Source organism: Chelonoidis abingdonii, chromosome 3, assembly GCF_003597395.2.
Source record: "Chelonoidis abingdonii isolate Lonesome George chromosome 3, CheloAbing_2.0, whole genome shotgun sequence".
Taxonomy (NCBI): domain Eukaryota; kingdom Metazoa; phylum Chordata; order Testudines; family Testudinidae; genus Chelonoidis; species Chelonoidis abingdonii.
In genome coordinates this window covers 66,556,929-66,581,995 of record NC_133771.1, presented here as the reverse complement: position 1 = coordinate 66,581,995, position 25,067 = coordinate 66,556,929, and the positions used below count along the sequence as shown (strand labels likewise).

The following is a 25,067-nucleotide window of genomic DNA, read 5'->3' as shown; positions in this document are numbered from 1 at the left end:
TTTTATCCGCTACTTGGGAGAGTCTCATATCCTGCAAAAGTGCTCCATCTGCTCTACTTTTTTAAGGAGAGAGCAATTAAAAATGGGGAGCTAGAACTGAGGCTCTTAATGATGGAGTGTTCCTTGCAACTGGCCTCACGTCCAGGCCAGAAGACTCTCCTCCCTTCTGCCCCCCGACCGAAACATCGGTAACAGTGAACACAGTGCCCTGTTAATTTCAGCACATTCACCTGTGTTTACCCAAGGTAAATTCATGAAAAAACCCCATAGAAAATGGAGTCATTTTCCCCAGAAAGTGTCCATCTCAAAAAGACCTCAGTCCCTGTGGAGACTGCTATGGAGACCTTATGTCCCACCCTGGGTATGGCTGAAGCTCCAGACATTCTTAGTACCAATCCTGTGCCTGGGTCTGCAGGCTCAACAGAGAAAAAAGGCAACAAGCATGCTTTGTTTTGAGACCTTCGGTGTCACACAAGCAGGACACTGCATCATGGGAGCGTTCCACCACTAAGAGAACTATACTCACAACTCCTGTATAGTGTACATCTAAGTTGACCACTAAGATGGCCTTGGTACCCGAAGATGCCATGTCTCCAATATGGTCTCAGCATCCCCCAAGTCATCCTCATGAGCACCGACTACTTTGGTCAGAACAGACTTGCCAAAGCAGCATATAGCATCGGTACTGATAACTGAATAGGGTCCAATCCTTCAAACCTATCCAGTACTGCAGGAGTTGAGATTTTTGAGAGATCTACTTGTTTTAGAGGAACCAGAGTTTTCCTTGTAATTCCTTGTAATCACCTTTGATTTTTAAATGGGCACTTTTTGAAATTGTACTCTTCTTATCCCTTTTTCCTTTAGGCATCCTGTTGTGCAGCTCTGGAAATGCCAATCCATTCTGACATACTGCAAGTGATCCTGGATTACATCTATACAGATGAAGCTCCTGCAATAAAAGGTGCTGCCAATATATTTGTTTCTGGAAATTGTAGAGTTGGGTGCATGAACAATTGACAGCGAGTTTTTAAAAGCAATAAATTTCAGCTTGATCTCTTTCAAATTCTGCTATTTTCATTTTAATAAACAAGGAAAAGACACCTGAAGGAAGCAGAAAGTTTGGATATTATGCACTACAGTGTGAACTCTTTCAAATTGGAGACATTCTTGTGATATGGGGGAAGTGGTACAGTAAGTACCACAATTAGATGATATTTTTTACTAAAAGGATACTGTATTGCCTTTTGAATCATATGTATTATTTGGTAAACCCCTAACAATATGATATCATTTTATACTTTGGAGTTAGTTGTGGTTTTACCACGTGTTGTCTCCCTCCCCGCCACCTTTGTTTTGCTGAAGGCATCATGATCTGCTGCTTTTCCCACGTGCACCTCCGTGTTTTCTTCTATGTTGCCCCTTATGCATAAGAAAAACTCTTTCTCTACAAGATTTGCAAAGCCACTACCACCTTGTCCTATTTTAAATCCCACTTCACAAACTACCTCTGCCATGATGCCCACAAATAACAGTGGAGCAAACTGGCCTTTGTTGGAACTTTTCTGAAGCATTTTTCTACTTACCCAGTCATCTTTCTCATGCAATTTTTCTTTATTTTCCAGACTCTCAAAATGTGGAATTTATTTGTAATGTTCTGGTGGTAGCAGACCAACTCCTTGTATCTCGACTGAAAGAAATATGTGAAGTAGCCATTACTGAAAAACGTGAGTGTTTTACTATGTTTCTTAATGAAGTGGCTGCATTTTTTTTGTTTTGTTAAAATAAACCCAGTTGTTTAGAAGGTAAGGGTTAAGCTTTTTTTTGTGAGTTGCAGTATGACTCTTCCTAACTCTGACTGTGGCTATGGAAAGGAAGGAGTGAATCTCCAGTTCATGTCACTGTTCTCTCTTGCCTGGAGATCTGTAGCCACACCCCCTTCAGACTGTCCAACATTCTAGAGCTAAAATAATCTTCTTGGTGTGAAACTTCAGTCATGTCACTTCACTTCAAGTATCTTTACTTCTGGGTCTCTTACCTCATCAAATTCAAACTCCTTGTCCTCACTTTAAGGCACTACACAATTTATTTCATGTTTCTACCTAATGCCCATCTCAGCTATGGGAAAATATTGGAGTTTAAGCTTTGTTAACAATATAAATTTATTCATGTTACTGTTTTAACCTATGTTTCTCACTCCCTTTGTCTGTTAGCTCCATTTCCAAAGCTGATCTGTGTTTAGATTGTAGGCTTTTCATAGCTGGAACTATCTTTTCTATTTCTGTAAAGCATCAGTCAAATTCATGCTACATAAGTATTGCCTTGGGTGGAGTCAGGGCCACTTAAGCATTTGTGCTTCTGTCTAATGAACCAGGAAAAGGGTTTATTCTTATTCTTTTTCATAACCTGATTTCCCCCATTCATACTGTATATCTTGAAGTAATAAGTGATTACAAAACAAAATTGCAGTATGTTGTTTAGTTAAGTCTGTGATGTTCTTTCTTCCAGTTACTTTAAAGAATGCTGCCGAGCTGCTGGAGTTTTCAGCAACATACAGCGCTGAACAGTTAAAGCTATCCTGCTTGCAGTTCATAGGACTAAATATGGCAGCCTTGCTTGAAGCGAGGTAAGATTGGATGTAGGTGTTACAGTATGCAATACTGTAAAAGTTTGGAACTTTTGGAAGAATTAGCAGGAAATGTTACATGAGTCATAGCTGAGAATATAACCAAAAATCCTCAGCTGCATTGGTATTCACTTGCGCTGAAACTACTGTTCCCTATTTTGCAAGTTATGTACCTATTTCACCTGTACTCCAACCCATAATAAAGTGTTACTTCTGTAATCCTGAGGCAAAAAGAGCCTGTTCCAAAACCCATTGAGATAAGTCAGTAGGAGCCTTTCCATTGATGTGGGCTTTGAATCAGGCCTAAGAATGGAGACCTGCATGGTAGTTCTGGAAGACATTTCAAAATGGTTATAAGTAGGGCTCGGTGAAATTTTTGAGACAAATAGTTTATTCACTGAACAACCCTAAATTTATCGCTGTTTTTGCCTGAGATTTTTCGATATAAAAAGGTTTTTTCCCCCAAGATCAGCTTCAGGAAACTGTTTTGTCTTTCCATCGCCTTCTCTAACTTTAGCCGAGGAGCTTGGGCACTTGCCAGGGATTTGGAAAATGCAGGTTTGAATCCCTGCTCTGGAGTAGGGACTTGAATCCCTCCTCTGAATCAAGCAGAGAAGATCTGAATCCACACCACCTACCTCCCAGTGCAGTGCCTTAATCACCAGGCTATTGAATCTTCTCACTTTGTCTGTCTATTTGGCCCAATTAATATTTGAGTATTTATACAAAGTGGAACAGCTTCAAGAGCAGAGATAGAGAGTAACCTACCCTGGAATAGCCTAGCACCTGGCAGGGAGAGATGTGAGTTCATGTCCCTATTTCAGAGTAGGGATTCAAACCTGAGTTGCCCACATCCCAGGCGAGTGCCCTGAGCTTTGGGCTACGTACTAAAGGGGGGAGGGGAGGAGAGGGTTGGAGGAACGCGTAGTTTCTTGAAGCTGGACCAAAACAAACCTTTCCAATTCGCTGACACATGCCAAACATTTTTGGAACAGACTATTTTCTGTGATTCTTTTCAATTTAAACTGGACACTAGGAAGTTTAGACTTGAAATTAGATGAAGGTTTCTAACCATTAGAGGAGTGAAGTTCTGGAACAGCCTTCCAAGGGGAGTAGTGGGGGCAAAAGACATATCTGGCTTTAAGACTAAGCTTGATAAGTTTATGGAAGGGATGGTATGATGGGATAGCTTAATTTTGGTAATTGATCTTTGATTATCAGCAGGTAAGTATGCCCAGTGGTCTGTGATGGGATGTTAGATGGGATGGGATCTGAGTTACTACAGAGAATTCTTTCCTGGGTGCTGGCAGGTGAATCTTGCCCACATGCTCAGGGTTTAACTGATCTCCATATTTGGGGTTGGGAAGGAATTTTCCTCCAGGGCAGATTGGCAGAGGCCCTGGAGGTTTTTCACCTTCCTCTGCAGCATGGGGCACGGGTCACTTGCTGGAGGATTCTCTGCAGCTTGAGGTGTTCAAACCACAATTTGAGGACTTCAGTAACTCAGACATAGGTTAGGCATTTGTTGCAGGAGTGGGTGGGTGAGATTCTGTGGCCTGCATTGTGCAGGAGATCAGACTAGATGATCATAATGGTCCCTTCTGACCGTAAAGTGTATGAGTCTCTGAGTCTATAATTTGCTGGTCGAACTAAAAACCCAGTTTACTCAGCTCTAGTCATGAGCGTCATGTTGGTATTTTTTACATACATGATAGTTGTTGCAGTTTCAGTGTAAACAATTTCTCTTTAAAATAATTGCTTTATTCACACATAATAGGTTTATAATATGTTACAAGCAAGTTAATGAGATTAAAGCAAAGACCTCAATTTTTATTACCTGCAACAATAATTTTACTTGAAGGGTTAATCTGCACCATATCTCAAACAAACTCGTTGTGTAGCAAATTGATTTTAAAAAAACAAAAACTTGTTTGTTAGAAGCTATTTAATGCTTTGGATTGTTAGAATATATCGCAAAGGAGCCAAACAAGTAGGCAAAAAGTAGATGAGAAAGTACTTTAACATTTGATGATACAGCTAAAGTAGGATGTTAGTGCCCATCACCATAATATCTAATGCTATCACCTCTACATATGTGTACCCTGAACTGTGATTATTTGAATCCTGTTGAACAAATGTCCTTCAGTTTGAATCAAATGGTAAATGAGACCAAGGCTATAACTATGTATCTTAATTTAGGACTCTGGACGTCTTAAGTGATGAAGTTTTGAAGGACCTTTCTATGTCTTACAGAAAAATGGTAAGCTATGCCTAGTTCAGTGAAAAGTGACTACTTTTAAAATAAACATTGAGTTAAGCTGATAAATATGTGCTAAATGCTCATCAGGTGGGTGGTGGGACGTTAATCTAGAAATAAATTTAATCTGTATTTTCTTAATTCTTCTTTACTTCTGAAATTTTCTGATAGTTACACATTTATTGCCACTGCAACATGCGTAATTCTCAGTTCCATTAATACTATTAGTCATATGCATTTAATGGTATTAATGGCACCACAAAACGTATGTTCTAAATTGGCTTTAGTGAACAAACAAGTGTCAGGTAATTCTATGCAGAGGAAGAATTTGTGGTGCGTGGGGAAGAGGTAACACTTCCATTTTTTAGCAGAATTGGTAGCTTCTAAGAGCATCTAATTCTGCTTTCCTGTTTTAATATTAGTAGGGCAGTGTAAGAAGAATTAATATTAAGTGAAATAAAAGAAATGAGTGAAACTTTGCTAGTAAGCAAGGCAGAGTCAGCATACAGTATAAACTATTTTTCTTCTTTCATACTTTAATGGTAAGAGATTGTGATGTGTTCATAAATCTGTGCCAATCTTCTATGAAGTATTCTAGTCAGTTTAAATTAAGTGAGTTCTGAACCTCTGTTTTCTTGAAAAGAATTCGAGAATGTGTGGTGTGTGGATCTGTGAGTGTTTGTGTGTTGTTTTTTTTTTTTTTTAAATTATAAATTTCCTTGGGCTTGTAAGCTGTAATGCATAATGGTGATATTACCTGGATTCTAAAATTGTGTATTCAAGTGATTATAATCTGGTACAGAGGTTCTCAGACTGGGGTCCATGGACCACCAGTGGTCTGCGGATAGTTCCTTCTAAGGTGTGCACCTGGGTGGCTGCACACGAGAGAATGGAGGGTTACCCCCCTAATCAGTGGAGCAGCACAGGCGTGGCTCCACTAATTAGGTGCCTGGACCCTGGGGAAGATGCACATGTACGGTGAGCTAGCAGCCTTGTGGGGGAATAGATGGTAGATGGGAGGGGGCAGTGGGGTGAGGGGAATTTGGGACAATGTGGGGCTGTGGTGGCCAGAGAAAGAGCCAGGTCTGTGGCTGCAGGAGACAGATGGCCCTCCTCCTCAGCCTCAGCTCTGTGGCTGCTGTGGCGTGGGAGAGACCTCCATCCTTCCCAGCCCCAGCTTGAGGGCTGCTGCAGTAGGGGAGAGAGGGCACATCCATCACATTAGAAAGGTAAGACTACTGATATTAAAATATGAGTTGTGTGCTGTTATTTCTAGAACAAAAAAAGTTAAGTTTTTTTTGTTTTTATTTAGTGCTTTTATCCAAACTACATTACAATAGTTAGCTAGCGAATGGTACAAACAACATTTGGAAAGATCATTAAGTGGTCTGCCGAAAAACAGAATTTTTTTTGCAATTTTGAAGTGGTCCACGAAAAACAGAAGTTTGAGAACCACTGATCTTGTACTTCTGCAAGAAATAGTATGCTTTCTAGTACACACCATAAGAGGAGCAGTGTAACATTAACTTTTGATATCGCAGATTCCAGCTATGGTCAGGAGAGTGATTACTCCATATCAAGATGGACCTGACATCAGTTCTTTGGAGCCTGATGACAGAGAAAACTTTGTCTTTTTGAAAGAAGAAACGAATACAGAACTAACATCTCAGTGAGTCTTATGTTTTCTTTCTTTCTTTGCTGAAATAGTTGGCCTCTAGTTCCTGGCATTCATCACTCTAACAAGTGAACTACACATAGCAGAATCTTTTTTTGTTGTATACCAGTTAGCTCTTTTCACAGCTAAAAGTCAAGAGCATTGGACAGAGTTAAAATACAAAAATAGAAGAAATGTGGAAGAAATGCAGGTTCCAGAATCGGTTTTCAAAGTCTTTTCAGTAATGAAGTACTCTCCTTCCATCTTTCTCAGTTAAAATGGGTTGAGCAAGGGTGGCAAAAGGAGCAGTTCAGAATGCTGAGTGGAGCATGAGGGTAGTTTAGGCTGAGTGGAGATGAGGGTAGTTATGTAGGCAGCAGCTGAGTTATGGAGCTCCTTGAAACTAAAGATAAGCATAAACTTTAAATGCAGTGGGGATAATCCAATGAAGTGATTCAAGGAGGAGGAGGAGATGATGTCAAAAGGAGAACTCCTTTGATGGGGAGTGGGGTGGCAGTGTTTTGAGTGGACTGTAGTTGGAATAGAAAGATGAGAGTGTAGGTGGCTTGAGAGGAGAGTGTTAAAGTAATCAAAGCATGAGAAATAGGGAGTAAGAGGGGAATTAACAAATTTTAGAGACTAGAGAAAGAAGTGGCAAGATCCGGTGAATCTGGGTCTTGAGATTGGGGAAGATTTGAAAATGATTCCTAGTTGTGAGATTGTGTAGCAAGATGTATAGTGGTATAATTAACAAAAAGGGTTCAAGAGCAGAAGGCTTTGAAGGAGACATGATAAACTCAGTTTTAGACTTGCCGAGTCCAGGAAGAGGTGTCGGAGGCAGGCACAGATCTGTGACTAGATGGAGCATGAGAGATCATGGGTAGAAGAGGATGCATTTGGCAGTAATCCGTGTTCAAGTGGTAGCAGAAGCCATGGGAACAAATAAGATCACCAAAGAGAGAGGAGAGGGCATCTATTTAATATTCTATGGAAAATCTGCATTTAGAAACAATGTTTGAGAAACCAAAATTAATGATAGTTGAGGGCTGGAGAAGTCTACATCTGCTGTACTGTATTAAAGCTCAATGTAAGAGAAATTTTATCTGCAAATGAGCCTCATACTACAAGCTTTAAAAAAAATTTTTTTTTCCATCTAAAATGTAAATAAGCTTTTTCCCTTTGATGTCTGACCAGACTGACCTTAGGTTTTTCAGAGCTCTCTTTGCGGTGAAATGTGGTAGACTCCTGCTAGTTCCTTTTCTCCTCCCACTCATTCTGACTGGTGGCACTATTAGTAGAATTGTAGTAGGTAAAATCAGGTGTGTGCACAGAGTGCACCTAGATATATGGAGTTCTGTGTGGCCACTACAAAGGAGTTGAGCTATTGTTGTCCTATTGTAGCTTATGTATTGTGAATGTGTGGTTATGCAGGTGGTGTCAGAGAGAGGGCTTTAGATTCTTCGACCAAAGGATGTTGTTCTGGGAAGGATTGCTAGGAAGAGATGGCATCCACTTAACAAAGAGAGGGAAGAGCATCTTCGCAGGCAGGCTTGCTAACCTAATGAGGAGGGCTTTAAACTAAGTTCACCGGGGGATGGTGATGGAGTGGGATACCAGGAGGAAACGCAAGGAGGAGGGTACAAGACGGGAAGCCTCCTGGTGCATACTGAGAAAGTAGGACAAAGTTGTGTTAGGTGCATGTACACAAACGCAAGAAGCCTGGGAAACAAGCAGGAAGAATTGGAAGTCCTGGGACAATCAAGGAACTATGATGTGACTGGAATAACAGAAACTTGGTGGGGCAGTTCACGTGACTGGAGCATTGTCACGGATGGCTATAAACTGTTCGGGAAGGACAGGTATGGGAGGAAAAAGTGGAGGAGTTGCATTGTATGTAAGATAGCGGTATAATTGCTCAGAGCTCTAGTTTGAAACTGGAGAAAAGCCTGTTGAGAGTCTTTGGGTTAAGTTTAGAGGCATGAGCAACAAGAGTGATGTTGTGGTGGGCGTGTCCTATAGACCACCGGATCAGAAGGATGAAGTAGACGAGGCTTTCTTCAGACAACTAACTGAAGTTTTCAGATCACAGGGCCTGGTTCTAACTGAGGACTTCAATCACCCTGACATCTGCTAGGAGAGCAATACTGCAACACACAGACAATCCAGGAAGTTTTTATAGAGTGTTGGAGACAACTGCTTGGTACAAGTGCTGGAGGAACCGACTAGGGGCCATGCTCCTCTTGACCTATTGCCCACAAACAGGGAAGAATTGGTGAGGGAAGTAGAAGTGGCGATCTAGGCAGCAGTGACCATGAGATGGTTGAGGAAGGAAAGGAAGAAAGGAGAGTAGCAAAATATTGACCCTGAACTTAGACTTCCTTAGGGAACTGATGGGCAGGATCCCCTGGGAGGCTATTATGAGGGGGCAAGGAGTTCAGGAGAGCTGGTTGTATTTTAAAGAATTCTTATTGAGGGTGCAGGAACAGACCATCCCGATGTGCAGAAAGAATAGCACATATGGCAGGCGACCAGCTTGGTTTAACAGAGAAATCTTCAGTGAGCGTAAGCACAAAAAGGAAGCTTACAAGAAGTGGAAACTTGGACAGATGACTAGGGAGGAGTATAAAAATATTGCTCGAGCGCACAGGGGTGTAATCAGGAAGGCCACGGCACAATTGGAGTTGCAGCTAGCAAGGGATGTGAAGGATAACAAGAAGGGTTTCTACAGGTATGTTAGCAACAAGAAGAAGGTCAGGGAAAGTGTGGGACCCTTACTGAATGGGGGAGGCAACCTAGTGACAGATGATGTGGAAAAAGCTGAAGTACTCCAATGCTTTTTTTGCCTCGGTCTTCACAGACAAGGTCAGCACCTAGGCTGCACTCGGCAGCACAGTATCATAGAATATCAGGGTTGAAAGGGACCTCAGGAGGTCATCTAGTCCAATCCCCTGCTCAAAGCAGGACCAGTTCCCAACTAAATCATCCCAGCCAGGGAAACTGAGTGCCTGGACCCTCAGATTAAGAGCTTGATGCTCTACCCACTGAGCTATGTGGAGGAGGTCAGCAGCCCTTAGTGGCAAGGGAACAGGTTAAGAACTATTTAGAAAAGCTGGACATGCACAGTTCCATGGGTCCAGATCTAATGCATCTGAGGGTGCTGAGGGAGTTGGCTGATGTGATTGCAGAGCCATTGGCCATTATCTTTGAAAATTTGTGGCAATCGGGGGAGGTCCCGAATGATTGGAAAAAGGCAAATTTAGTGCCCATATTTAAAAAAGGGAAGAAAGAGAACCTGGGGAACTACAGACTGGTCAGCCTCACTTCAGAACCCAACAAAATCATGGTGCCAGGTCCTCAAGGAATCCATTTTGAAGCACTTGGAGGAGAGGAATATGATCAGGAACAGTCAACATGGATTCACCAAGGACAAGTCATGCCTGATCAAACTGATTGCCTTCCATGATGAGATAACTGGCTCTGTGGATATGGGCAAAGCAGTAGATGTGATATATCTTGACTTTAGCAAAGCTTTTAATACGGTTTCCCACAGTATTCGTGCCAGCAAGTTAAAATAGTATAGATTGGATGAATGGACTAAAGGTGGATAGAAAGCTGGCTAGATTGTTGGGCTCAACGGGTAGTGATCAACGGCTCGATGTCTGGTTGGCAGCCGGTATCAAGCAGAGTGTCCTAGGGGTCGGTTCTGGAGCCGGTTTTGTTTGACATCTTTATTAATAATCTGGATGATGGGATTAATTGCACCCTCAGCAAGTTTGCAGATGACACTAAAATGGGGGGAGAGGTAGATATGCTGGAGGGTAAGGATAGGGTCCAGAGTGACCTAGACAAATGGAGAATTGGGCCAAAAGAAATCTGATGAGGTTCAGCAAGGACAAGTGCAGAGTCCTGCACTTAGGAAGGAAGAATCCCGTGCACCGCTACAGGCTGGGGACTGACTGGCTAAACAGCAAAGAACCTGGGGATTGCAGTGGAAGAGAAGCTGGCTATGAGTCAGCAGTGTGCCCTGGTTGCTAAGAAGGCCAACAGCATATTGGGCTCTATTAATAGGAGCATTACCAGCAGATCAAGGGAAGTGATTATTCCTCTATCTTTGGCACTGGTGAGGCCACACCTGGAGTTTTGGTCCCTCCACTATAGAAGGGATGTGGACAAATTGGAGAGAGTCCAGCTGAGGGCAGCAAAAATGATTAGGGGACTGGGGCACATGACTTACGAGGAGCAGTTGAGGGAACTGGGGTTATTTAGTTTGCAGAAGAGAAGACTGAGAGGGGATTTGATAGCAGCCTTCAGCTACTTGAAGGGGAGTTCCAAAGAGGATAGAGCTTGGCTGTTCTCAGTGGTGGCAGATGATGAACAAGAAGCAGTGGTCTCAAGTTTCAGCGGGGGGAGGATATTAGGCTGGATATTAGGAAACACTGTTTCATTAGGATGGTGATGAATGGAATGGGTTACCTAAGGAGGTGGTGGAATCTCCATCCTTATTGTTTTTTAAGGCCTGTCTTGACAAAGCTCTGGCTGGAATGATTTAGTTGGTGTTGGTCCTGCTTTGAGCAGGGAATTGGACTAGAAGACCTTCTGAGTTCTCTTCCAACCCTAATATTCAATGATTATGTCGCTTTTATGTGCTTCAGTTAACTCCTGTATTTTTGCAAGCAGCAAACAAGAATCATGAGAAGAAGTGACTTGAGGCTGACTGAACAGAATGTGTGAATAATAAAAAAAAACAAAAAAAAAACAAAACACTTTTCAGCAGTTGATTCTGAAGTGCTTTACAAAGGAGGTTGGCATCATTACTAAATTTTACAAAAAATGTGGAAACTGAGGAACAGAGGTGAAGTGACTTGATCAAGGTCACCTAGTAGGTTATTAATAGAGCTTGGAACAAAATTAATGTCTCCGGAAAGTCTGGTGCACTATCCACTAGGCAACATACCTTCTATTGCACAACACTATCTACATATTTTCCAGCGGAGTATATCAGTGGAGAAGAGTAGTAGTGACATTTTATGATAAGTGTAAGAACTGAGAATTCAAGAATAGTTCAATAATAATACTAAGCATTTCTATGGCACCTTCTGTCAGAGGGTTTCAGACCACTTACAAACAGAAATGAGTTTAAATGCCACAACTTTAAGATAAATATGCACGTTCCCCATTTTCAGTATCTGGAAACTCAGTCACGATTAAGTGATTTGTGGAGCTGATTAAAAATTATCAAAAATTTTTGATGCATTTCTGTGGGAAAATTTTGTCTTGGTCAGCTATAGTTCCTTGTATGCAAAGGAAACTAGGAATAGAACAGTTCTTGGCTCTTACTACTATTTTTTTAATCACAAAACCATTTTTCCTCCTTTGTCTCTCCCGTCGTTGTACTCTTCTGCATATGATCTTTGACTAAAGAGTGTGTATGGATAACATCACTTGCATATCTTCCTCCAGTCTTAAATAACTTTTTGTAGATTCCCTCTTGCTGCTTGCAGTATTCCACAGAAGCACTGGTAATATTAGCATACATGATGGTATCAACTAATACTTTGATGAGGACTTGCATACAGTTATTCACAAAGTATTGGACGTTTGGAAGACCCATGGAATCCTGCAATACTGCATAGGGTCCCATGAACCAAGCTGTAGGAAACAATTTTTATTTTATTTTTTTACTGACTGCATTATGTATATATAGTTTTAAAAAGCTGATCTAGAACCTTGGCAAACCTGTGTTCAAATAATTTATTAAGGGCACCTGTTTGAATATTCTAAAGTTTTTCTCTTTGGAAAATACTTATGGAAGAAGTAAGCACCACTTATGCAAATAATGCTGCAGCATACCACATTTAGCACAGAAGAGGAACGTAACAAAACTTCCAAGTTTTGACGCATCAGAATTGGGTTATTGCTTTTAAGATTCATATTACGCAGTTAATCAGTAGTCGTGTTCCTGATTATCTTCCACTTGAGACTTCAGAAATGGTTTAATTAAACCTTTATTTGTCCACCTAGTGGATGTTTCAGGAGAAATGAAGAAGACTAAAAATATGAATATATAAAGTTGACTTTAAAAATCTGTTTTACATGTCACTGTTGTGTAGGAGCCTGGATAAAATAGGAAATATAGGAAAAAGAATGATTGGCTAAGATTAAAACTGTATAATGCAGTGTAACCACAAAGGTATATTACATTTGATAACTTTTTGCACTATTGCAATAATTTTGGCTCTTTTTGGGAGGCTTGACTTTTTGTCTTAAAGTCTCTCAAAGTACCTAAGGTATGGCTACACTTGGAATTTCAAAGCGCTGCCGCGGCAGCGCTTTGAAGTGTGAGTGTGGTCGGAGCGGCAGCGCTGGGAGAGAGCTCTCCCAGCGCTGCACGTAAACCACATCCTCTACGGGTGTAGCGTGCGGCTCCGAGCGCTGCTGCCCTGATTACACTGAGGCTTTACAGCGCTGTATCTTGCAGCGCTCAGGGGGGTGTTTTTTCACACCCCTGAGAGCGAAAGTTGTAAAGTGTGAGTGTAGCCATACCCTAAGCCTTATCAGGAGTCCACTGTAACTGTTTCATTGTGTTCTTGACTTTATTTCATTCTTGGACCTTTACACATAACAATTATAATAATATACTTTAAAAGGGCAAGAAGTTCTTTGAAATAGGAATATTATAGTCAGTTATTGGTCATGTAACTCTCTTAAGGCTTTTTTGGTATAGTAAATAAAAGCTGTTCGGATTTTTTCCCCCCACTTTTTCCAGTTGTTTGACTAATGATAAGCATCCTGTCTACATGACTGTTCACAAGCTACACTACCAGTGTAATAACGTTATTTTGGAGTCCGTGTTTGTACTGTAGAGCAACACCCTACTTAGCAGTCATACTACTGTTTAACAGAGTTAAGAGTGGTCTTGTTAAGACACCAAAGGTTACCATTTGGTTCAGTGAACTCATTATTGTATCATTTCAGGAGATCGCACAGATCTTGTTCAGTGCTACCCTGAATATCTGCGTAGGTTGCATATGCTTGCTCAGTGTGGCTCTCTGTCTCTCACTAGTGACTAGGCCACAGAGAGGTTTGAATCTACTAATGGCTTCAAGCTCACAGACTTAGGTGTTTTAGCTTAGGCAATCAAGACACACAGTTTCAAACCTAGAAAGCTGAGCAGGGTAGATAAAAATCAGTGCTTGCTTAAAAAAAAATTGAATTTTTTAAAATCAGATTTTTTTAACTGTTTAAATTATGATGTTTCTTTTAAAAAAGAATCTGTTTTAAAATGAAATGTGAGTTAAATACAAAATGTTAAGTTCCAAATTTATTATAGTCTCTCAAAACATTTTACATAAAAAAATAAATATGCTAAACCAATGAGTTTCTGTCAAAAACTTTGAGTTTAAAGGCTGCTTTTCTGTATAAAGAGAGAGAATCAGGGGAAAATGTCTAACTTGTGAGGTCAAGCTTTATAATTATGGTACAGTAGGGGTCAGCTTAAGTAACGTAGGAGACAGTCTCTTGGAAATGAGACATAGATGAGTAGAAACCTACACTCCATTCTCTTAAGTACATTTGAAATTTTCCCCAGGCTGACCTGAAATAATCAGTTTAACTAACTGACTACAGTTAATCTCTGTTTAGTAGGTTATTTAGTTGTAAATGTGAACCATGTTTTGATGAGAGAAGTTTATGTAGCCAAAACATTTATGGTGGTTTTGTTTAATAACAATAATTTGTGTTTGTTTAAATTCCAGTTTCCATTAGAATGCTGCTTGAAACACATCATGAGCAAAAATTTAATTATCTAGTAAATAAGCGACATCATTCACCATTTTCTAACCTACTAAAATGTACAGTTAATAAGAATCTGAAAATATTAAGCTATATAATTACTTAAATAAATGTATATAGTTACATTATACCATCCTACGTAGCAAAAGGTTGTACCAAATCTAGTGTAAAGGCTCTATTTAGTTGTAAATAAACATGTTTTAAAGGTGTTATCAACCAATGAGAAAGGACCTTTCTTTAGAAAATAACTGAAGAACAAATGGAAACGTTGACTAATATCACTTATTTAAATTGAGGCTTTCTACTGATTGATTTATATTACTTTGATTTAAATCAGTCAACTATGGATCTGAGGTTCAATCTCCATTGCTGTGACCCACCCATGGGCATCTTTTTGACTGCCGTCAAGTGCCTTTTCTTACAATTATTCTTTCACCATCTCCGTTTACTCACATCTTACATATAAGGAGTGCTAAATCCACATGCTAGTTCAAAAGTCCATATCTGGTTTAATGAACGTGTAAGTGTCAAGACTGTATGTGAAGAAATGCTAAATATTAATCTTGATACATCTACCTCACCAGTAGTTTATTTTGACTTGTCATGCTCATGCACAAACACTGGATGCACTATATATAATCATAACTGCAGCTAACAACCCAGTCTATAAATAAGCTTTCATATTATCTGAGTGATTAAAAAATATTTACTTTGTTATTTCTAATGACACCTCAAATATAAAAATGTTTTGCACAGGGAAGCTCTTCTCAAAAAGGCAAAAACAAGGGCTAAAAAGAAGCCACGAAGACGATCAGACAGCTCTGGAGGATATAATCTTTCAGATATTATTCAGAGTCCACCCTCTGCAGGTTAGTGGCAAATAAACTTTTCTTTCAGGCATCACAAAGTCTAGCATCGACTTTAATATGAAATACTATACTTCTGCTATCTGTTCATCTTTAGAAGAATTTCTTACTTAACACACAACTTATTTTGTAAGTATCCAGTATGGATTATAATGTTTGTTTAATGAATTATAGAATTAAGTGATACTGTTTTTTCTTCTCTTTTTAAAGCGATCCTTAACTTTGGCTCCAAACTTAATTTTTGGAAAACAAGCCTTTTATAAAACTAAGACGAGAGGACATTTTCCCATGTGCTCCCTCCCCCGGTAACTTAAATATTCCTCTGTAACATTGGCAGCCCAAACATTGAAACACTGCTTGAGACCCTGAAAGAAAATGACTGGAAACTGATTAGCCTGTTTTTCATTGTCAAGTTGGTGAGAAATAGAAAAAAGTAAATACGTACATTCCTTTTTCAAGCAAATAGTTAGTGTGAATCAGATTAGAGAAAGGAAGAGATGGGGAAGCTATTTTATTCTACACAGTGATGCTTGAAAATTGATGGTTACCTGCAACTGTATGGGATTATAGAATGAGCTACCCTTTTTAGTTTTATATTTATAGTTATTTATAGTTTTATAATTGTATAATGTTCAAAATATGATGCAGCCTTCCAGCTCTGTATGTTTTCTTATATAAGCATTGTATAACAATCCTGCTTTTCATGATATAGTTCTATGTTCCATTCTTATCCAATACATTTTAGGTTTAATAAAATTGAATAAAGTTAACTCTGTGGAGTCACTTCCAGAATTGCTGACATCTGATTCCGAAGGTAGTTATGCAGGAGTGAGTAGTCCCAGAGACTTACAGTCCCCTGACTTCACAACAGGATTTCAAACAGATAAGACTGAGGTATTTTGGTTCCTAAAAATCTACTTTATTATTATCATCATAATTATCTTACCTTTCTGTGTGTATTTTTTTGAAAAAATGCAAACCTTGATTTTTTTGTGTGTGCCTTTTATAAAGACAATTTAGTCACATTCTCATCCTGAAATAGTTTTAAAGTGCTTGTTTGTTAAACAAAAATCCTCTGTGGTTTTAATAGATAATGCTGATATTTTGTTTGTGTATGGTATCAGGAGTTTTTAAACATCATGTTTCATTATATCCTTTTTGTTTTTTTAAAATTTTAACACTCTGATGTCTTAGTTTTATATTGTTTAAAATCCCTACCTCATTTTTATCTCAAAGTATAAAGGAACCTCTGATTTAGCAAAATAAAGCTAATTTTCTTAGCCTGATGTATTTGGTAAAAAGATTACAGGAGAGGGTAATTTTAAGAGGGTAATTAAAGAGATGATTGATTTACAAAGAGAAATGAAGTTGACAAGAATTGAGACTAATGCAATTCTGTGTGCATGTTAGTCTCAGGTATCAAAATTATTATTTTAGACCTGTAACAAATCTCTAGGAGTAGTATTACACTAGTTTAGTTTATCTGTAATGTATTTGAACGTAGTTCTGAGGTCATGTTTTTTGATGGATGTTGTCAATTAAAAATAATATAAATAATGCAGATTGAGCTGAGATTAATTAAAATGCATCTGCTGCTTCTGATATTTCGTGTAGATCCTCTTTATGTATACTTTAATATTTACAATTTATGTCACTTCTAACATCACCCTTTTCTAAATGGGGAAGAAAACCTGTTTCAGTAGAATTCTTTTGTGTTTCAGATGAAAGACAAAATATATGTTCAGAGTATAAAAGCCCCACATTCTAATAAAGAGATGAAATTACATGAGGGATCATCAGCACTGAAAAAGTCGGTTCCACAGTCCATTCCCAGTATTAAAAACAACTCTGCAAGCTCTCCAAGTTGGGTTGCTACCTCTTCCAGGTACAGTAAAATGTATTGTAAGTAATTAGTTGGCAAGTACTGTGCTTTCCATTTGGTAAAAGATAGTGAACATTAGTAGTTTAATATTCTTGCTGCTTTTCAAGGTGAAAAATTAATGGTGTTTAAATTGATCATATGATACCAGCAACACTTGACTTGTTGGCTAAGGATGCTGGCTTTCCTTTTGCAAATTGATATGCTTGCTTTCTCTTGAAGAACCATTAGATACATTTTAAGAGACACTGTCTCGAAAGGTTTTTAAATTTTAAAGTAGCTCTTCCTATTAATTGGATCCTTTACTCCTCCATCCTTCAATTAAAAAATAGTACTGCAGTATTGTACAGCAACAGTTCATTTTGCAATAGTGTTACTGCAGCAATTAGGGTTGTCACTGTAGTGTATCCTTCTTTTGAGGGGGATGTTTGACAAACAGTTTTAACATTATTGCATTTATAGGCAGTTTAAGGTCAAATTTGTTAGCTTCAGCCTCATACAGTAATCAAAATTGATTCCCACTGTAGTTCTAGTATTTTATCTACAATGATATCACTGTAGGTGTGTGTCCCCCATGTGCATGAGTTTGGATTCTTTTGTTCAGCAGCATCTGTTGGGTCTCTGCCTGTGCCCCCGTCCTCCCACTTCCAAGGAGGGCATAAGGGGAAAAGAAGCCCCAGACACCACTCGTTTCCTTACCAGTCATGGCAGTGAGATGGTGTGTGCTATCTGACTGCTTCCCTGTAGCTTTCTTAAAATGGGTTTAGTAGTTAGTTTCATTCACAAAGATGGGACTTTTTGTTTTGAAGTCTCACATTGGCACCAATGTGGTGGTCTGTTGGTTTAAGTTAGGTCTCCAGGTTTTAAAATGTACCCTGCCTGTGAGGCAGCTATGCCTTTAAATGATGAACATACTAAATACCTCTCTTGTCTAAGGGAAGGTCCTAAATGTTCAATTTGTAGATATTTTTCTTGTGCAAAAAGCCTGTGATGCCTGACTGAAATTATTTTTTATGGAGAACTCCATGAGGATGATTCTGACTGAAGTCCTGCCTTGAAAGCAGTCTGCTGCTGTTCTGAAGTCAATTTCAAATTAGTGCCCCAGCTGCAAGAGATGCTACCTTAGGAGCTAAGGGTTCTTCTGGGACCAGGAGGTCTTGTGCTTCTGTGAAAGCTCGTGCTGAAATAAATTTGTTAGTCTCTAAGGTGCCAGAAGTGCTCCTGTTCTTTTTGCGGATACAGACTAACATGGCTGCTACTCTGAAAACTGTAATTATAGTGATGGATACAAGGAGCTCAGTCTTAACAAAGATAAAGTTAAAGGATAACTTAATCAGTCTGTAAGTACATGGGGAAGAAATATTTTATGATGGGTTCTTCAGTTTAGCAGACAAAGGTGTAACAAGATCCAATGGCTGGAAGTTGAAGCTAGACAAATTCAGACTGGAAATAAGACATATGTTTATCGGTGATGGTAATTAGCTATTTGAACAATTTACCAAGAGCTGTTGTGGACTCTCAATCACTAGCAACTTCTAAATCAGGATTGAATGTTTTATGTAAAAGATAAAAGGTTAGCCCAAATGGGAATTAATTCAGGGAATGACTATGGCCTGTGTTATGCAGGGCAGACTAGAAGATGGTCACAGTGGTCCCTTCTGGTCTTAGAATCTGTGAATACATGCTATACATTAACTGTGCCCTTCATCAAAGGTATAGATTTTCCTAAGATTGAAGGTGACAGGAAAAAAATAAATACCTTGCAAGCACTTCAGAGCCTGCTAGTGAACACACATTCAGGCTTGAGTGTGTGCGTGCCTGGTGCATAACTACAGAGATGAGTCACTTTTTATGAAACTGATTAATGGTGACTTCAAGATGGTAGTGTTTCTTTTAATTTCAGTGAAGAAGTGACACATCTGAATGAGGGGAGAGCCTGTCAGGATCCAGACGGAATTATATTCTTTTCCATATTTTGCAGACCTTTTTAAGGTCACTTAGAATCTAGATCACCCCAATGGCTAAGGTTGACCATGTCTCTTCCAAGAGAATAATGTAATACTTCTAATATAAATAAGTTATACATATTAGTGTACAATTCAAAAGGGAATTGTTTATCTATAATTGTGTTCAAATTCACTTGGTGGTTGATTCCCAGACTGTCTAATTTCCAAATTCCTGTGGCTTTCTGAGGAATTTGTCTGAGTGTTACTGGTTTGCTTGACACTGCCCAAAACATAGTGCCCCATTTCAGTGGCTCTTACTATCTAAAATACAGACACTGATAAGGCAGGAAGTACTGGGAGATCTTGAGGAAAGCGTTTAGAAAAATGTTTTCCTCTCCTCTCCTTTCATAGAGTGTTGGAGTGGAGAAGAGATTTGTCTGATGTGGGTTTGCAGGCCCTGTAGTAGGACTGAGTCTCTTAGAGGCATTTGAATGAGGCAAGTGTAGGATCCTAGCACATTGGGATTGGAATACAATTCATGTTCATCTGACAGCATGGAAAGAAAGAAGGCACGTACATTGGAGTAGAAGAAAACAGTGTCAGTTTCATTGCCATTTCCTTCAGAATGAAGGGACAGAGGGAGTCCAAAAGAAATTGATCTGGCAGGCAAGGTGAATCCAGTGTAGGGATTCTAAGAAGGGAATGATGTGGTGTGATGGGAAAGGAACAAAATTCTAGTTGCAGTTTGGAGGGAAGGGATTTGATATGGGTAACACAAGTAAAAATCTTTGTTGCTGTATTCTGATGGAATCATTTATTATACCATAAATGTTTTCTATGTATAATATGGTAGAAGCATTCTCACACACAACTTCTTCTATACAATTCAGATTGTATTGGATTTAATAACTGCAATGGAGGCAATTGTTTGGAGTTTAAGGTGGGAAACTGAGTCACAAGTCCATTCAATTTAGGCTTAATCACTTGTTGCCTCTATACAGTTTCAGACAGAATTATTGTTATTTACGATGTGTGAACATATATTTATGCCAGATAATAGACAAAATGATAGGGGGCCCAAACTACCATATTCCGAGGTATCAGGAAGTTCTCCTATACTTCCTGATGGCTATCTCTGACTTCTAATCTAATTCTTCAGTCCTTTTTCCTTCATTTTATCTTCAAATATTCCTCCAATTTGGTCCTCGTTCACTTGAGTCATTTTTATTTATTTATTTCTTCATTACATATTTTTTACCCTTTCCCCAATCAGCGTTAAGCATTTGTTTTAGGTAACCCATACAATACATATGTTCAAGCTTAAATTTACAAAACTTTTGCTGCTTATACAATTTTTGTCATTCTGTTTCTGTGTCACCCTGCCTCTGGGTTTTCCCAATAAAAGGGTTACAGGTTTCTGTACTTTTACCTAAAATCTTCCAGCACAACATGTTACCTTTGGCCTGTCAGCAATAATGTAATTTTAAGCAAATCTACAGGAGAGAAGAATTGGCAAAACCACACTCATGCCAGCTAGGCCTTGGTCTAAGTATTAGCTCATACATTATCCATAATTATAAATTATTAAGATATAACTAACAAAGCTCTTAATCTTATGTAGCTGTTCTTCATTTTTATATTTCAGTATCGTAATTCAGTATGTGTATTATCATACACACATAGAAGTGTAGGGTCGTGGGTTTAAAAATGCCATGACCTCAAAGTGTCTGTATTTTATCTTCTTTAAACATGGATTTTCAGAGACTTTTTCACTCAAAGTCCAACCTTATGTTCGTGAATCATTACATAAAGCTTCATTAGTAATTTTCCTTATGTTGTGTTCTGAGGGGCGTCTTAATTTTAGGCCTTAATAATTATTGTTTCCCAACAACATGCTCACTAGAGCTGCTTACATTAGCAATGTACATGTGAGACATTAAAATATAAAAACTTACCATGTATAAGGATTTTACATAGAGAGTTGGCCTGTCACTATCGAAATACTGAAAGCTTAATTCTTAACCATATACAAATACAAGATCAGATTTCAGATACACAATTCCCAGGCAAACATTGCTGTAGGATTGCAATGAGATGGACTCCTTCATGTCTCTGCGTGGCAGCATTGTCTGATGGAAGCATAATGCTGAAGACAGCCTACTTCCTCATTCAGTGGGATAGACAGTATCCCTGTAATATACTTTTGTTCTTAAATTAGTCGATACATACTCCCAACTGTAGCTGCATCTCAACATAGTTTTTGTCTGGGAATTACCTTGGGTTTTAAAAACTCTGTACACAAACCCTAAATGAGAAACTGAAAGAGTGCTACCAAATGATAGTACATATCTTCAAGTCACTAAAAATATCAAGCTTAAATCACCTTTTTTAAAATTTTTTACCTTTTAAGGACAGAGTCATTGAGACACTGAAGCAGCCTACACAAGCCATTAAGATGGATTAAGCTGCTTTGCATTGCCAGAGGAGCACAAAGCAGCAAATTAAGGGTCGCACTGACTTGCAGTTGGTTTGGAGGCTTGTATTATACTATGCTGTCTGAAGGGAGGGTAAGGAGAACTCTGCAGAGGGTCCCTCTGCTCTGATTTTAAAGGCTTCCCGCATGCTCCTACCTCATTTCCCCTGGCAGTGATGTCAAAGCATAGTGGAACCAAGTCAGCAGTGCCACGGAGAGCCTTTCACGCAGTAATGGCATAGGTTATCCTGTGGCTGTGGAACTTTTAAGGAGCTTTGACAATTGGACCAAGTAATCCTACCAATGAGAACGTTTCACAGAGGTGTCCAATTTCTGTCATACCACTGATTCGTTAGAACAACTAGCATTGTTACATACAAATCAGCTGTAAAGGGATGCTGGTGGCTGAATTACCCCATCACTGTGGCCCCAGATAAAAATTACTGAGCCTGTTTGTAGCCTATATAATTGTAGCAATTAATTTAAACTATCATATCATAACTAATTTCTTCAAATGTAGCATATAACAAGATTTCAGGTTTAACTATAAGAAAAGTTTGAAGTGTCTGCATTGTTCTGCTAAGATCATTTAGAGAAAATGATAGATACTAAATTTCTTAAAAGACCTTGTATTAAATTAATTTTATCTTATAAATTTAAGGATTTACTTCTAAATTCTTAGAACATTCACACTGTACTCAGAGTAAGTGCTGTAATTTGGGAAGGGGGAGGGATAACAAAAATTTTCCATACAAAACAGGTTTAATTGTTTCTTTAAGTGCAAAGTGGAATTCTGCCTTAACTGTGGAGTCATGACCAGTGTCTCCATAATACTTACGTTACTAGCCAACTACTAAACAAGTATCCAAGTTTTAAGTATCTTATTTACAATGGCTGTTAAAAAGTAATCACACTTTATCTCTTGTTTCACATTGTAATAAATCTTGGAAGTATTTTTGTGTATTCTGTATATACACATATATAAAAAAATTTTTTGTCAGAAACATTCTATTTGAGGTTTGCCATAATTGGGGAAATAGACATGTGATGGTACCCGGATGTATAATTTAAGTATGACTTAGAAGATTTCAGTGAAGTTTGGAAACTCTGGAATGTAAGTAAAAATGAATGCCTTGAAAGGTAGCTTTTTATTTTTCATTCAGCCCTGCCAGCCCTCCTGCTGTGGATCTAAGAACCATCATGGAACTTGAAGAAAATATGCAGAAGCGTGGAACTATGCCAAAGACAAATGCAGGGTTGGTAAAAAACCAATATCTATAAAAAAGGAGAGATGTTGAAGAATAGGCCATTATGGATTTACTTAGTGGTTCAGATGGTTTAAGATTTAAAAGAAGAAGAAAAAATCTTGTCCTTTTTGTGTTTGCACAGCTTTGTTTATTCATTTTGTTATATCATTTCTGTGCATGCATTTAAAATTTACATCTCTGTCTGCAATGGCCTGATTCATGTTGTTAGTGCAGAACCTTCTGTTGGACTCTGGAGACATAAATGGAGAGATTAGTAAAATAATAGATCATATGTGGGATCAGTGGCCTAGCTGGCCAACCTTTCTGCTGTCTGTCCATCCCCACTCAAAAATAATCTAAATTTCCATCTGGTTGCTCTCCAGGTACCATTTGTTTCACACCGCCTCCTTCATCCTGTCCAGGTGCATGGTATTTTCCCAAAGAGTACCACTGGTGTGGATGAGGGAGATGATTTCAATGCAGACTGGACATTTTGCAGGAGTTTTTTTGCCCACATACTAGCCTGAATGACACCCATCTGTGGATTTTAGGGAGCAAACACAAGATAGAATTAAAAAAGAAGTGCGTTTTGGAAACAAAACTCATGGTAAAGCAAAACTTCAGACCAGAAACACTCAACAAAACTGCACATACACAAACAAAAATTGAATTAGTGTTTTTTGAAGCACCACATGTGGCAGTGCTCAATGATTCTGCCTTAGTCAGAGAATGGGGAACATCCTGGGCAGCCTCCACTATCTCGCTATGAGGAGCAATGTGACAGTGTTATGTCTGGAGGAAGCTCTCGTTCCTTGTATGCCCAAGCATGCAACTGACTTCCTTTCCACCCTAAAAAAAACAAAAACACCCAACATATAGACTTTTAGTGTTTCAAGCGTCCTCTGCATATTCCACTTTGTTCTGTTCTATTGGCACTTCTGATGTCAAGATGTAGAATCTTCTGAAGAACAGTGGCCCTTGGGATGCATCTCAGTTTCCCATTGTGGTGGACTCTGAAAGTACAAAAGGGGAGAGGGACCCAGTTACCCTTCAGTTTCTTCTTAACAGCTGAAGTGTTAAGAGTTTAGGTTTGCAGTGTCCTCATTGGATGGATATATATATTGTGACAGGGTCAGGCCAGATGGCTACAGGAGAATGATAGAAGGCAGATATATTAGCCCCAGGTTAAGTAAGTCCCCTTTCCCTGGGTAAGGTAACAGAGAAGGTTCCAGAACAATCAGGAACTTTCTGGAAACAATTAAGGCAAACAGGCTGATTAGAACACCTGCAGCCAATCAAGAAGATGCTAGAATCAATTAAGGCAGGCTAATCAGGGCACCTGGGTTTAAAAGGGAGCTCACTTCAGTTTGTGGTGCGTGTGTGAGGAGCTGGGAGCAAGAGGCGCAAGGAGCTGAGAGTGAGGGTGTGCTGCGGGAGGACTGAGGAGTACAAGCGTTATCAGACACCAGGAGGAAGGTCCTGTGGTGAGGCTAGAGAAAGTGTTTGGAGAAGGCCAGGGGGAAGTAGCCCAGGGAGTTGTAGCTGTCATGCAGCTGTTACAGGAGGCACTATAGACAGCTGCAATCCACAGGGCCCTGGGCTGGAACCTGGAGTAGAGGGTGGGCCGGGTTCCCCCCAAAACCTCCCAACTCCTGATCCAACACAGGAAGATCTCTGAGGCTAGCAAAATCCGCCAATAAGCCCAGGACCCACCATGGTAGAGGAAGAACTTTGTCACACGATATATTATTCCTCTGTCCTTTCAGGACTATTTTTTTTTTTTTGATTAAATTATCAGTCAGGTATCCTCGTTTTAAAAAAAGAAAAGAAAAGGTGCCTGATTGACACTGGTATCTGGACCCACACAAAGTGAGAGAGCTGCCTCTGACATCTCTGCTGATGAGGGGAGGCTCCATACGCCCAGTTGACTAAGTTTGGCATTAAGTCCAACGTTGATTTAAGAGAACTGCTCACCTAAATGGCTCTTCGTCTGCCTTGAAGCAGTGTCCAAGTCCCTGGCTGTCTAAGCTCAGTTGTGTTCTAGCATACTTAATAAGAAACAGAAGTCCCTAAATTAGTCTGGTTCAAGTTAATTTGGTGCTGAAGATTTTGCAGTTCACGCTAAACCACATGCTAGAAGTACTCTGGTGCCAGCATTGGCAGTGCTAGGTCCTCGGATCCATTCATGTCAAAAGTCCGGTGCTGATAATCCAGCATCTTTTAAATACTAGTGAACTACTTGTTTTGAAGTTTTGCCTGATACCAATAGTACTAATGTCCTTAGTTTCACCAATGACTTTGGTGAACCGTTAGTTGAAGTGGCTCTCTACC

At 39.3% G+C, this 25,067-nt stretch overlaps 1 protein-coding gene across 1 annotated transcript in view; it reads left to right on the top strand.

Moving 5' to 3' along the window:
- Positions 1 to 25,067, top strand: part of IBTK (inhibitor of Bruton tyrosine kinase) — an 85,305-nt gene that overhangs the window by 39,711 nt on the left and 20,527 nt on the right. The window contains exons 16-24 of the mRNA XM_032767205.2: positions 865 to 961; positions 1,623 to 1,724; positions 2,506 to 2,623; positions 4,823 to 4,883; positions 6,422 to 6,549; positions 15,082 to 15,194; positions 15,937 to 16,085; positions 16,913 to 17,076; positions 22,653 to 22,745. Of these exons, the coding sequence (XP_032623096.1) occupies positions 865 to 961; positions 1,623 to 1,724; positions 2,506 to 2,623; positions 4,823 to 4,883; positions 6,422 to 6,549; positions 15,082 to 15,194; positions 15,937 to 16,085; positions 16,913 to 17,076; positions 22,653 to 22,745 (1,025 nt within the window). The remainder of the gene's footprint in view (positions 1 to 864; positions 962 to 1,622; positions 1,725 to 2,505; positions 2,624 to 4,822; positions 4,884 to 6,421; positions 6,550 to 15,081; positions 15,195 to 15,936; positions 16,086 to 16,912; positions 17,077 to 22,652; positions 22,746 to 25,067) is intronic.